This window comes from Arachis ipaensis, chromosome B07 (assembly GCF_000816755.2).
Source record: "Arachis ipaensis cultivar K30076 chromosome B07, Araip1.1, whole genome shotgun sequence".
Classification (NCBI taxonomy): domain Eukaryota; kingdom Viridiplantae; phylum Streptophyta; class Magnoliopsida; order Fabales; family Fabaceae; genus Arachis; species Arachis ipaensis.
Window position 1 is genome coordinate 15,149,354 of NC_029791.2, and position 12,746 is coordinate 15,162,099.

The following is a 12,746-nucleotide window of genomic DNA, read 5'->3' on the forward strand; positions in this document are numbered from 1 at the left end:
GAAGACAAAATAATTGAAGTGAAGGAATTTGAAAATAATAAAAAATTAAGAAAAGAAAGAAGATAGAGGAAGTTGGTTAGTTTGTTAAGCTTGGCGGGAAAGTTGGTTGGAGATATTTTATGATTGGTTATTGATGAGAATGAAGTAGTTGTTAATGTTGCAAGTGTGAGGAATGTTGAAATTAGTCCCACATCAAAGAAAGGAAGGAAGAGTAAGGAGTTTATAAGATAAGAGACCCATTAATTTAACACTTTAAGGTTTTGAGTTGGATGTGGTATCATTTTATCTTATGTTCTCTCGCTTGATTTCTCCTCGAAGTCTCTACGGTTGGCCCAATAAGTGGTATCAGGTCTCGCTTGATTTCTCTTCGAAGTCTCCACGGTTGGCCCAATAAATGGTATCAGGTCTGATACTTTTAAGGAGTACTCAAGTGAACCCTCATATCAGGAATGAAGTAAGGTCTGATACTTTTAAGGAGTACTCAAGTGAACCCTCATATCAGGAATGAAGTAGTGGTAGTAGTGGAGTCAGAGTGTGTGTATTTTGCGTTCTCTTGAAATAATTCTGATTTGACAATGGCGAAGGAGAAGGAGGAGGAGATCAACAGGAGGATGACGGTAGCCACCATCAACATCTTCCACTACTCCTTCATCACCGTAACGTGTTTCCTGGTTAGTGAATTTTAATATTTTATATAGACTTTGCATTCAAGAATCAAGATCGGTACTACTCTAAACAAATCATCATGCATCTTTAATCACATTGCAACGTTTCAATTTAAGTTCCTACATTGTGATGATAATTGTGTTAATTATTTGGCTGATTTCAATTGGATCATGATTTGATGCAATGAATGCTGTATAAATTGATTGTGTTGGTGTAGGAAATGACAGAAATCATGATGCTCCAAGAACTGATAAAGTTGAGCCCATTCAAGATCGAACTCTGCCACCGATGGATGAACTGAAAGAAACTAAAATGATGCACCAGGGTAAGTTCTTCATATCAATTCACTTTCATTTAATATGGATTTAGTCTCATGCTTTATGTGCAATAACTAGAAAACAGTAGTACCAATTCCAACCACTTCATTCTTGGGTGGTTCAAGTTTAAGAAACAATTTGGATGTAATATTATTCCTTTTATGCTACTATTATTGCAGATATGCAATGAGTGGGAAATTGAATGATAAAAGTGCTCTACATAGTTTGGATGCTATCCTTCAGAAGCTTTTGGCAGAAAAGAAGCCTTTGAAGCCTTGTGTATGTTACTTGGGCCATCCCGTTAACACAATCCTTGCTATGTATCTAATACACCTAGAAACTAGAAGGGAACTTATTTTTGTTTTTTCTGTCAAGTAAAGAAATCAATGTGACATATATTCACCAGCATGAAGAAGAATGAATGAACGAAATTTGTAAACCTACTGACAAAAAAAGGAAGCAGCTAATTAAAAACTTTAAAACTTTTGCACCTTTAATTTCTGATTGAGTGATTGTATTGGTTTGATTTTGGGAACCTTCCACTCAAACAGGGTCAATTGTCGGATAACTATGATTACAACTTTTTTTTTAAATTTTTTATAAATGATTAGTATTTAAATTCCATTATCAGAATGTGCTCATTTAATTTAATTCGACCAGTAGCATAATCCTCAAACTTCTCTGCTATTAGCATTTAGCAGTGAAGAAATTGAAAATCAAGGTCCAATTGAAAAACCTAATCCCCATAACCAAAAAAGTGAAAAACCGAAAACCCTCTCCGTGATCGAAATCGAAAGTTCCGACAACAGCATGGCTTGTTCAATCAACTCTGCCACCACCACCATCGCCACCACCGCCGCCAGCACACTTGAACTCGAACACATTCCCTTGACACAACGTCTACGGTTCTTGCATTCCGGCAGTGGCTATTCCGACACACCAAGCTTGCTCATGTGAGCTTCATTTTAATATCTGACAGATTTTTTTCTTTTCTTTTCTGAATTCAAATTTGATATTTATGTTTTGGCAAAGGATAAAGTCCACTTTATAGTTTCTTCTGTGTGCTTTGGTTATGTACAGGCCCCCGGTTGATATTATTGTGAAAAAGGAACATGAGGATTCTGATTTACAGGTAAATCATTATCCTTTTTTTCTTTTGAGTGTTAACTGGTGTGTTTATTTTACCTAATATCCTTTAGTTAATGTGAGCAATTAGCTAAAGTCTGTGGTTGGTTGAGATTGACTATGATACTATGTTTATTTCTTGTCTTCATTGGATAGTGTTGGGCAAGCATTTGTATTATTTTGTTATGTTTGTTTTTTGTTTTTGTTTGTTGGGGTGGGGGGGGGGGTGGTTAATCATTTAATCGTGTTTAGGGTTAGTTGCCATTGTTGTTACTGGTGTATTTAATGTTTAGAAAGGGGTAGTTCTCAGTATGGAGCTGCCGTTTTCATTGGTTGCAACTAGCAGAAGACTCGAGCATGATCATGATCATGGCCTAGTTTTCAACAGGTAACATGTCGCAAGGTTCAAACTAATGTTAGGGAAGAGGAGAAAACTAGTATCAACACTAGCAGTTTGTCTCAGAATCCAATACATTGTGATGTTCCTACTGCTGCAAAGGTTGAAGATTCTGATATTGATGATGGTAGAAAAACATCTCTTCAATCAGATTTCCCTGCCCTGAAGGTAAAACAGGAGATTTCTGAAGACATTGTTGATGACCTAGATCATATGGTACTGAAAGAACGGTTAAGGTTGCTTCTGGCCAGGTACCTTATGTTAATGTTAATAGGTTTCTTTTGGATAGGGCTATTAAACATGCTTTTTGTGTGTTTACATTGAATTCCCATTCTTCTTTGGTAAGACATTGAGTAAAGGCTAAAGAGCATGAGGATAATCAGCCATAACTTTTCACTGTTATTTTATGTGTTTTGTAATGGGTGGAAGGGATTTGTAAGACTTGATGATCACTGGAATGTTAGGCATAATATTGTTCCGGACTTCCGGAACAAATATGTAAAAGGAGTTTTATGGACTATTTTAAATCAGCTTAGCTATTTTCACATGATATTTTGTGTTTCTTGGATGCTACATCTTGGAATTGAAGTGGGAGTTTCATTTCTGTTTCATGTATTTTGATTTCAGTTTTTTGTTTTTAAATAAAAAAACAATTTCAATCTTTGAACTTTGATAAACCAATTTGATAACCAGACAACCATGTTTATTGCATTCGTGGAGTACTATATTTTGAATATTTTGAATTCATGGAGTACTATATTTTATTTCTAGTTTCTTACCTAAGGTAAAAAAATGTTTCTATTCAACAAAGCTAGATGGAATTATCTTCTTTAAACAAGGTTAAATGATGTATTTATAATTGCAGGAAGCCTCCAGGATTGTCAACTCCAATTTCCGAGGTATGCACTTATTGTTTTTATTAGTTGAATAATATATTCATGACTAAAAGGGGTTGTATTCACTTTTTCTTCTTTGTTATTTAATAATAAGTTGTTCATTAGTTATTGGAAAAAGAAAATCATAAGTCATCTCATTTAGCTTTAATTTTTTATTAATAAATGAATTACTTAATTTTGGTGCATACTGTTAATGCTGATATACTATAAAAAATGGATACAACACCATTTTGCTATTGTGACCGCGCATTGAACGCTTATGTGCTAAGTGTTGTACAACACATTGACGCATGTATAAGCATGTACGCTGAGTTTAAAAACTATTTTTATGGGCACAGACAAAGTGGGACATGTCTTTGAAGTTTGAAAAGACTGTTTACAATGTGAAATAAATTAACAGCTAATGTTTTGGGCTTGTTTTAAACTTAGTCTTTAACCGTAAACAAAGATTTTGGTTTTATATACACACACGCGCGCACAGACACACACACTAGTTCGGGGATAATTAGCCACATTAGTAATATTGAATATTTGAATAGTGGCTTCTGACATAAATGTGTTAATCAAGTTGTTAATGTTTCTAAATCAGAAATGTCTTTAATAAAAGCTCTTTCCTGTAAGTGTGTCTTTAATTATGGATGGTGTGGCTCAATTCAAGTTGAACTGTGGGAAAGATGAGCTGCTGCTCTTGGATTAAAGGATCAGATTGGAATTGATTTGGGGGATTCGAGGAATAATGAAGGATCAAAACGCAGGAAATTGGGGTTGGAGCTATTAATAATGAATATTGTCTTATGTTTGTATTAAATTGCAAACTTGTTATTGAGCTAAATTAAGTACTTGTTTGTTCTATATTATTATTTTCTTTTTTTTCGAAAAAGAATAATTGTCTCATAGTCATGCTGTTTTGTTTGTTGGCTTGACATGCCTGCTATTTGCTTCATGTGAAGTTGCTCATAGTATTTTACTTGTATACTGTGTTTGTAACTTTACACTCATGGAAAAGTTACCTGGCTATTTCTCATGAGACAAGGTGAATATATTTTACCATAATTCATCACTTTATTGGTGTTGTAACTTATTTATGTTACAGGGTGGCAGTGGAGGTTTGTTGGAGAACATTAACAAACAATGTGTGGAAAAATTAAATGAAGAGATTCATTCTGCTGATGGTAAAGCAGAAATGGGTAGAGATCAGTGTAATGACATACCCGAAGCTAGTAAAATTTCGCTGCCTGAGTTGCCAGCTGCAGGCCTTCAAGAACATGATATATTAAAATCTGGAGCAATGGTGAAGCAACTTGATTCACATGAGGAACAAGGTGTTGCAGCTATAAAGAAAGATGGCTCCAGTAGTTCAACTTGTCGAATCTCTGTCAAGGTCAAGGATGAACCTTGGGACAGCAGCGAATTCCATAATGTCAACGAGGAAATTATGGGTAGCATCTCTACAGAACTCTCAAATGTAAAAAGTGAATGGGAGGTCCAGGATGTTAATACTGATGATCTAGTGGAACATATTAGCTTAATTGATAGATTAAATTTTCTCAAGTCTGGAGATGATTCTAGTTTAAATAGTTCCAAGAGCTACTCGTTTTTCAAGAAGTCTGGGTTTTCTTCCTTTACATATAGCTCTAATGCCTCAGAATCTCCAGATACTATAAGCATCAAGCGACTGCGGAAAAGGAAAAGAACAGCAACGTACTGTATACTTGTGTTATTTCTTGTGTAATATCATCTTTACTTACATAGTTCCAATATTTTATTTATTCAACATGCCAAATTATTTTGCAGTGATTCAGTTCAAACGGCACTCGAGGAGGATGCTCCCGGGCTACTGCAGGTGCTATACTTTGTTTTCTATATAGTTACTCTAATTTTGATATTGGTGTGAATGTTCATGAATATGATATTTGGGCAGGTGTTACTCAACAAAGGTGTATTAGTAGATGAAATTAAGCTTTATGGAGAGACTGAGAATGATGAAGATCTGGATGAGTCATCATGTGAAGATGGCTTTTCAGAGCTTGAGGCTGTGATTTCGAAGGTAAAGAACATAGCATACTTGCAATGCCATAACCTTGGCTTTCATGTCATTTCTTAATTTCATATAAATATATGTTTGCCAGCAAGAAATATGATATATATGTTTAAAGTAAGCAAATGCTGACTTTCTTTCTTTTCTCTTCATTTAGTTTTTATTTTTGAACACGTTGATGTGAGGTTTTTTCTTCAACTTGAAATTCTCTAAAAAAATGCATCATCTTTTGTATTAGGATGTGTTTGGTTTGGCTTTTGAAAAAAAAAATTTCATTTTTTTTTACCTTTCTATAAAAGATCTTTTTTTTAATTAGTAATTTTTTTTAAATAGAAAATATAAAAATACTTTTACTAATAGATCATTCATTACAGAATTTTCCTAAAAGTTTGCTTTTTCAAAAAACATGGTGCTAGCTTAAAATAAAGGATTTTTTTTGTTTTTCTTTTAAGTAATTGTTTTCCTCTAAAAAAGCCAACCCAAAAATGCACACTTAATCTTTTTTTATGGCGTCCAAAAGTTTCTTCCTTCTACTAAGAAGGGAATTGCTTTGCTTAGCCAGAACCTTTTTCTTCACACTATGATGCATCAAATACTGGCATTGGAAAATTATATACCGTTATTTTATGCCTCAAACAACATAGAATATGAAAATGCTTTGTTTTCCATTCCTAGCTGCCCTGTGATTTTGATGGAAGCATTTTAGTGATTAATCTGGTGACAGCTATGTTTATGATGAACGAGAGGGGTGACACTTGAATGTTAATTCACCCTGGACTTAAGATCTACTACTATGATTATTCAGAATATTAGCATGCAATTAGATGCACACCTTCGTTAAACAGAAGCTTAAACTTTTATAAGGCATTCACCTGTATGCGGTAAATGAAGCTAAAGCATGAATATTTAACGCTGACTTTATTTTTAAGGGGAAATAAGAGAAACTGGTTCATCCTTTGTGCTTGTCTTTTCAGAAAGAACAGGACTCAAATAAGTAGTTCTATAGATAAATTAGTCATTTCCCCCATTTTGTGTTTTTGATACCTGACTTTCATGACGATCAGTTCTTCCGCGGAGGTGTTTTCTTATGGGTTACAACTTACAACAAAATGATCAGGATATTATTTTTGGATGAGACTAGCTGTACACTTCACACGCAATTTTATTATCTTTGTATTGATATTGAAATCATTTTTGTATCTGGTTTTGCTCATATATTTTTACCTTTTGAGTCAGATTTTCTTTCAGCGCCAGTCTTATATAAAGTTCCCTATTGTTCGCGCTGCAAAGACTTCAAGAGCAAATTATTGTTTAGCTTGTCTAATCTCGCTTGTGGAGCAGGTAATTTATTTATTATTTATTATTATTACCAAATTCAGTGTCCATATTCCATACCAGTGTTTTCATGCTACACTTAATGTTAACTTTATTTTTCTGCAGTCAAGATACCTGCAATTTCGAAATTGGCCTGTCGAGTGGGGTTGGTGCCGAGACCTTCAATCGTTTATTTTTGTATTTGAGAAACATAACAGGTAGTTGGTGTATATTTGAGTCCATGTTTTCCGTTTATTTTTTTCCTTCACCATTATATTTCCCGACTTTGAGATTTAAACAAAATTCGATGCAGGATAGTGCTGGAACGCCCTGAATATGGTTATGCGACCTACTTCTTCGAGTTGATACGCTCCTTACCTGTTGAATGGCAGATCAAGCGATTGGTGATTGCTATGAAACTGTCAAATTGTAGCCGAATTTCCCTTATTGAGGACAAAGAATTAGTGGTAATGACTCGATGCCACCTAATGTAACCATTCTGCAGAAGTTTTTTAACCTAACTGTTAGTATCGATTGACTTTGTTTTATGTATTTGCAAAGGGGTTATTGGTGAAATGTACCCTCTTGAATACTCCATTTTGCTATACGCTCGAAATCGCCGATATGTGGTGGCTGAAAATTGATTGTGCTGAGCTATGTTTGGCTGAAAATTGTTACCTCCTTAGTAATCATTGTTCATTAGTGTTGAATAGAACAATTTTTCTACCATGAATTTCTATTTTCTTTCACTCATTATTGCTCTATTCAATGCTGTGTCTGGAACATAGGTTGGTGAACATTTGAGTGAAGGTGAGGCCAAGGTGTTGATGGAATATGGTTGGACCCCAAATACTGGCTTGGGAACAATGCTTAACTACCGTGACAGAGTTGTGCATGATAGGAAGAACGAGAAGGAGAGTTCCGAGTGGCGGTCAAAAATAGGTAAGTTGCTGATGAATGGCTTCAACGGCGGGAATATAGTGACGGAAAACGTCCCCAAGAAAGTCGAAGAGTTTATTCGCGCTCGAAGCCCTGACGTAAAGCTTGAAGAATCTGACATCTGATTAGAGGTTAACTTGTGCATATAGTTTTGTATCATATTAGAGACTGAGACCTTGTTAATGATTCTGACTTAGCAGTTTATTGTGAAAACTCGAGCATTGTTTCTTCAAAAATACTATTTGTACATCAAAATTAGCCACTAAAATTAATTAGTATGTATTTCTGTATAAATACAGATGTTGATTAATTCGTTTTCAATATGTATTTTGTATTCAATATATTTTTATACTAGTTTCTGATTTTGGGATACACATAAGATTTTTTTTATTATTACTGCATGTATAGTGTGAGTTAGGGACCTTGCTAATGAATTGGAGAAAATTGGATGAAGAATGGTTTCTTTTTTTTTTTTGGTATTGGGATGGGGCCAAAGCCCAAGAATTACAAAGCAGCGACTACAGTAACAGTTCGGGGAAAAGATATCCCTCTACAATCATTAGTAAGAATTGGTCTTAATTTAGTCGGAGGCTGATCTATGAAAAGAAAGCCAGGATTAATATTAAAACTCTTTTTGACAAGCCAATCCGCTCCTTGGTTTGCTTCTCGATAGATATGCTTGATTTGAAATTTGAATACACCAATTCCTTTTGAGATAATCACCAATTCTTCTGATTAAAGGTACCGGGTGTTGTGTTGAATCCTTTGCCTTGTTGATCATATCCACTACTACCTTGGAGTCTGACTCCACTACCAAAAATTTTAAACCCAACTCCCATGCAATTTTAACACCATGGAATATTCCCCATTGCTCGGCTTGAATTGAGGTGCATGTTCCTATGTTCACAGCTCACAGCTCCGTCTGAGACTCTGAGTTGAGCTTTGACCATCCCTCTGGTGGCTTTAACCAGCCAATATGTATCTCCTCCCGCGTTCGCTGATTCTTCAAGGGTTTGGTTCTCTCAAAGGTTTCTTCTATGTTCTTGACGTATTTCTGAATAAGATGGTCAGCATTTTGAGGTCTGCAGAAAGGAAGCGTGAAGATTTCTTTGTTCCTCCACTGCCATATCCACCAACAAGTTACAAAAAATTGCGTCATCTAATCGCTCTTGGTCTTTCCCAGTTCCGCAGTCAGATTCCACCGAATCCAAGAATCGAAGGGAGCTCTAAAGAAGAGGTAGTGGGAGGGATGAATAAGCTTTGTCCAAACTCTTGATGTCCATGGACAGTCTCTGAGAACATGTAGCACAGATTCTTTCACACCATCACATTTATGGCACGAAGGATTTGTTTGGAACATTCTTGCTCTTCTCTTTGCTGTGAGTATTTTCTTATGAACCACCATCCAAAAAAAAACTTTTATTCTGTGAGGTCCTTTCCACCTCTATATCAGGGTCCAAACTTGGTTTTGCTCTTCCTCATGCTGAGTTAGTGCGCTATAGGTGCTAGATACTGAGAATTCTCCGTCATTCGTGAGCTCCCAAGTTAACATGTCCTGTCCCATAGAGTCCATTGCTGGCGGCATTGCTCTGATGGTACTTAAGATGTCTTCAGTAAGAAAATTCTGCAAATAAGTTACATTCCATTCCGCTGCTGCAGTGATGGCATCACGCACTGTTAGACTGAGATCCACCTGCATTGGATTAAAGGGGGGGCTCCCTTTATCCATTTATCAGTCCAAAGCTTAGTTGTTCTTCCATCCCAATAGAGATGTAAGTATTTTGGATCAAGCAATTCCAAACTTTGGCCAAGCTTCTCCATAGTGTTGAATCTGATGAGCATATTTGAAGTTCATGGAGTAAATTTTTTCCTCTCTCAGTACTTACTTCTTAGGACCTCAGACCATAAAACCTTCTCATTCTTTAGTAGACGCCATAACAGTTTAACAAGAAAAGCTTCATTCATTGCCTCAAGCCTCATTCTTCCATTTATTTTTGGTTTGCATAGAACCTCCCAGTTAACATTGTGTATTCTTCTCTTGTTAGTCTCTTCCCCCCATATAAATCTTCTCTGCATTTTTTCAATTTCCAAACAAACTCCCTTTGGTATGGAGGTGTACATCATATCAAAGTTGATTGAAGGACTTATGGCAGACTGCACTAAAGTAATTCTACCTCCCAACGAAAGACACTTTGCTTTCCACCCTTTCAACTTTCCAGCCACTCTATCAATAATCTTTTTAAATTTATTCTTTCCTTTTCTCTTATTATTAAATATGGCACCCAAGTACCTTCCTAGACTTTCCACGTCAGAAAAGCCACTCAATCTAACAATCTCTTGTCTGGTCCGTACATCAACATTCTTAGAGAAATAAATTGAAGTTTTCATTGGATTTACCTTAAAGCTCGAAGCCTTTTTAAATTCCTCTAAACTCTCCATAGCAATTCTCATCTGTTCTGGGGATGCTTCCATGAATAAAACCAGATCGTCAGCAAACAAGAGATGCGAGATATGAGGACCCTGTCGTCCTGCCTTCATAGGTATCCAGTCTCCTATATTAACTTTTTCTTCGATAAGTTGGGACAGCTTGTCCATAGTTATGACAAAAAGGTAAGGGGATATAGGGTCTCATTGCCTTATGTCACGAGTAGGGAGGAAAGCATCCGTCTTGCACCCATTCCACAAAATTCGATAGGAGGCGGTAGTGACACAAGCCATAATAATTTCTAGCATATGTCGCGGCAACCCAAACTCGCTCAAAACTTTGTTTATGAACTTCCAACTAATGCGATCGTAAGCTTTCTCAAAATCGATTTTTATGGCCATAAACTTCTTTCTCCCTTTCATTCTTTTCATATTGTGCACCATTTCCTTGGCAATAATAATGTTGCCCTGGATAGAACACCCTTGTATAAAGCTGGACTGGTTTGGGGCTATGCGATTTGGCAAGGGGGGTTTTATTCTTGTTCATACCCTGGCCCAATAATAAAGGTCCAGGATCCAAGCAAAGAGGCCCAACCCCAAAGGGTTGGCCCTCACCCAGTACCAGCCTTCATCCCAGAAGTCGGTACTGAGCACGACCTGCTCCAAAGAAGTCGGATACGAGGGTCAGCTAGCAGATAACACTCATTCGAATAAGTAACTGCCCCTAGAAACTCTCTAACCACTTCATAGAGCCATATCTTAACCTCCCTAAGATATGGGAACGGTTATCCACCTAAAAAGGTAGCACTACTTCAGCGGTGGTTATTGGTTCACCACTATAAATACACTGACACCATTCAGGTATCTCTAAGTTCCAATACTCTCTAACCTGCTCACACTCTTGCTAACTTAGGCATCGGAGTGTCTTTGCAGGTACCACCCCCCATTCTTTCTCACATACAAGTCGGACGGAGGAACACCGAGTACCAGATCCACTCGAAAGCCACCTCCTTCATACGTTTGGGCCAACCAACGCCATCCAGCCCATTAATCTCCGGTTACCCACCGTAACATTGGCGCCGTTGCCGGGGACCCGAGAGAGCAACCAGTGATGGCGGATAGATCCCCCGAAGAGGGTCATGTGGAGACAGATTCTGAACAAGAGAATCTGAACACTGGAAACAATGAGGCAGACCAGACCCTTCACCAGGAAGCCAATGATCAACACAGGGAAGGCACCTCCGGAATCAAAAACCCGAAGGTGAATTCCTCGGAAGGGCGCGAATCAGAAAAAGAAGGACCATCCCACGCAATTGAGCTCATGGGATTAGTCCACAGTCGCCTCGAGCAGCTAGAACAGGAACGGGAACGACAAAAGGAAACCGAAAAGAACCTAAAAGAGGAAATGGAGCGACGAAAAGAGTGTATGGACACTCCACAAACGACTGTTACGACCTTAAAAATGTGATAGAAAATCTGGCCAGAGAAGGTCGGCTTGACAGATATCTCATAGAAAGGTCGGACAGTCAAGGAAAAAGAAAGCGAGATGATGTGGAGAGAAGAGATCCACCACCACAAACTCCGGAGAGGCATATCCATATGATCTCAGGAGGGTTTGCGAGAGGGGACTCACAAAATCTTCTCGCAAAAGACATCTCAAGAGAGTTTATCAGGTCGGAGAGGGGTCATCCGACCTTCCAACCATTTCATTCACAAAGGAAGATGGGCGAGGAATAATCCCTGGGCACGACGACCCAGTGGTAATTACCATGATCCTGGCAAATGCCCATCTCCACAGAACACTAGTAGACCAAGGAAGCTCAGCGGACATCCTCTTTAAGCCCGCTTTCGACAAACTAGGGTTAGACGAGAAAGAGTTAAGAGCCTACCCCGACACCTTGTACGGATTAGGCGACACGCCAATAAAGCCACTAGGATTTTTGCCCCTCCATACCACCTTTGGAAAGGGGGAAAAATCAAAAACTCTGAGTATAGACTTCATAGTCATCGACGTGGGGTCGGCTTATAATGCTTTAATCGACAGAGCTACCCTTAATCGACTCGGAGCGGTGGTGTCGACACCTCACCTCTGCATGAAATTCCCGACCTCAGCGGGAATAGCAACGGTGAGGGGAGATCAGAAGTTGGCAAGGAAATGCTACAATGAAAGCCTAAACCTGAGAGGAAAAGGCAAAGAAGTTCACACAATAGAACTCGATGGAGCAAGGATTAAAGAAGAACTGCGACCACGACCCGGAGGAAAAACCGAGGAGATTCAGGTCGGAGAAGAGGAAGGAAAAAACACTCACATAGGAACTAACCTGGGGGAAACCCTAAGACAAGAGTTGACTAAGCTCCTAAGAGATAATTCCGATCTCTTTGCCTGGAAGGCCTCCGACATGCCTGGGATAGATCCCGAGCTCATGTCCCACAAGCTCTTGGTCTACTCGGGATCCCGACCTGTACAACAAAGAAGACGCAAACTCGGCCCAGAGCGAGCTCTAATAGTAGAGGAGAAAGTACAAGCGCTCTTAGAAGCCGGTTTCATCAGAGAAGTCGAATATCCAACATGGCTAGCCAATGTGGTGCTAGTCAAAAAACAAAATGGTAAATGGAGAATGTGCGTCGAC

The 12,746-nt window shown here is 38.1% G+C and overlaps 1 protein-coding gene and 1 long non-coding RNA gene across 2 annotated transcripts; both read left to right on the plus strand.

Moving 5' to 3' along the window:
- On the plus strand, nt 424-1,442 carry LOC110264482. Its single transcript, XR_002350663.1, has 3 exons — nt 424-671; nt 884-991; nt 1,163-1,442. It is a non-coding gene; the product is annotated as an uncharacterized LOC110264482 (long non-coding RNA).
- LOC107609214 lies at nt 1,586-8,031 on the plus strand. The gene is made up of 11 exons (XM_016311087.2): nt 1,586-1,936; nt 2,064-2,115; nt 2,497-2,756; nt 3,371-3,404; nt 4,495-5,102; nt 5,196-5,244; nt 5,323-5,448; nt 6,676-6,780; nt 6,880-6,971; nt 7,067-7,220; nt 7,542-8,031. Exons 1-11 carry the CDS (start codon nt 1,794-1,796, stop codon nt 7,815-7,817), a joined length of 1,899 nt encoding a protein of 632 aa, XP_016166573.1. The 5' UTR covers nt 1,586-1,793; the 3' UTR covers nt 7,818-8,031.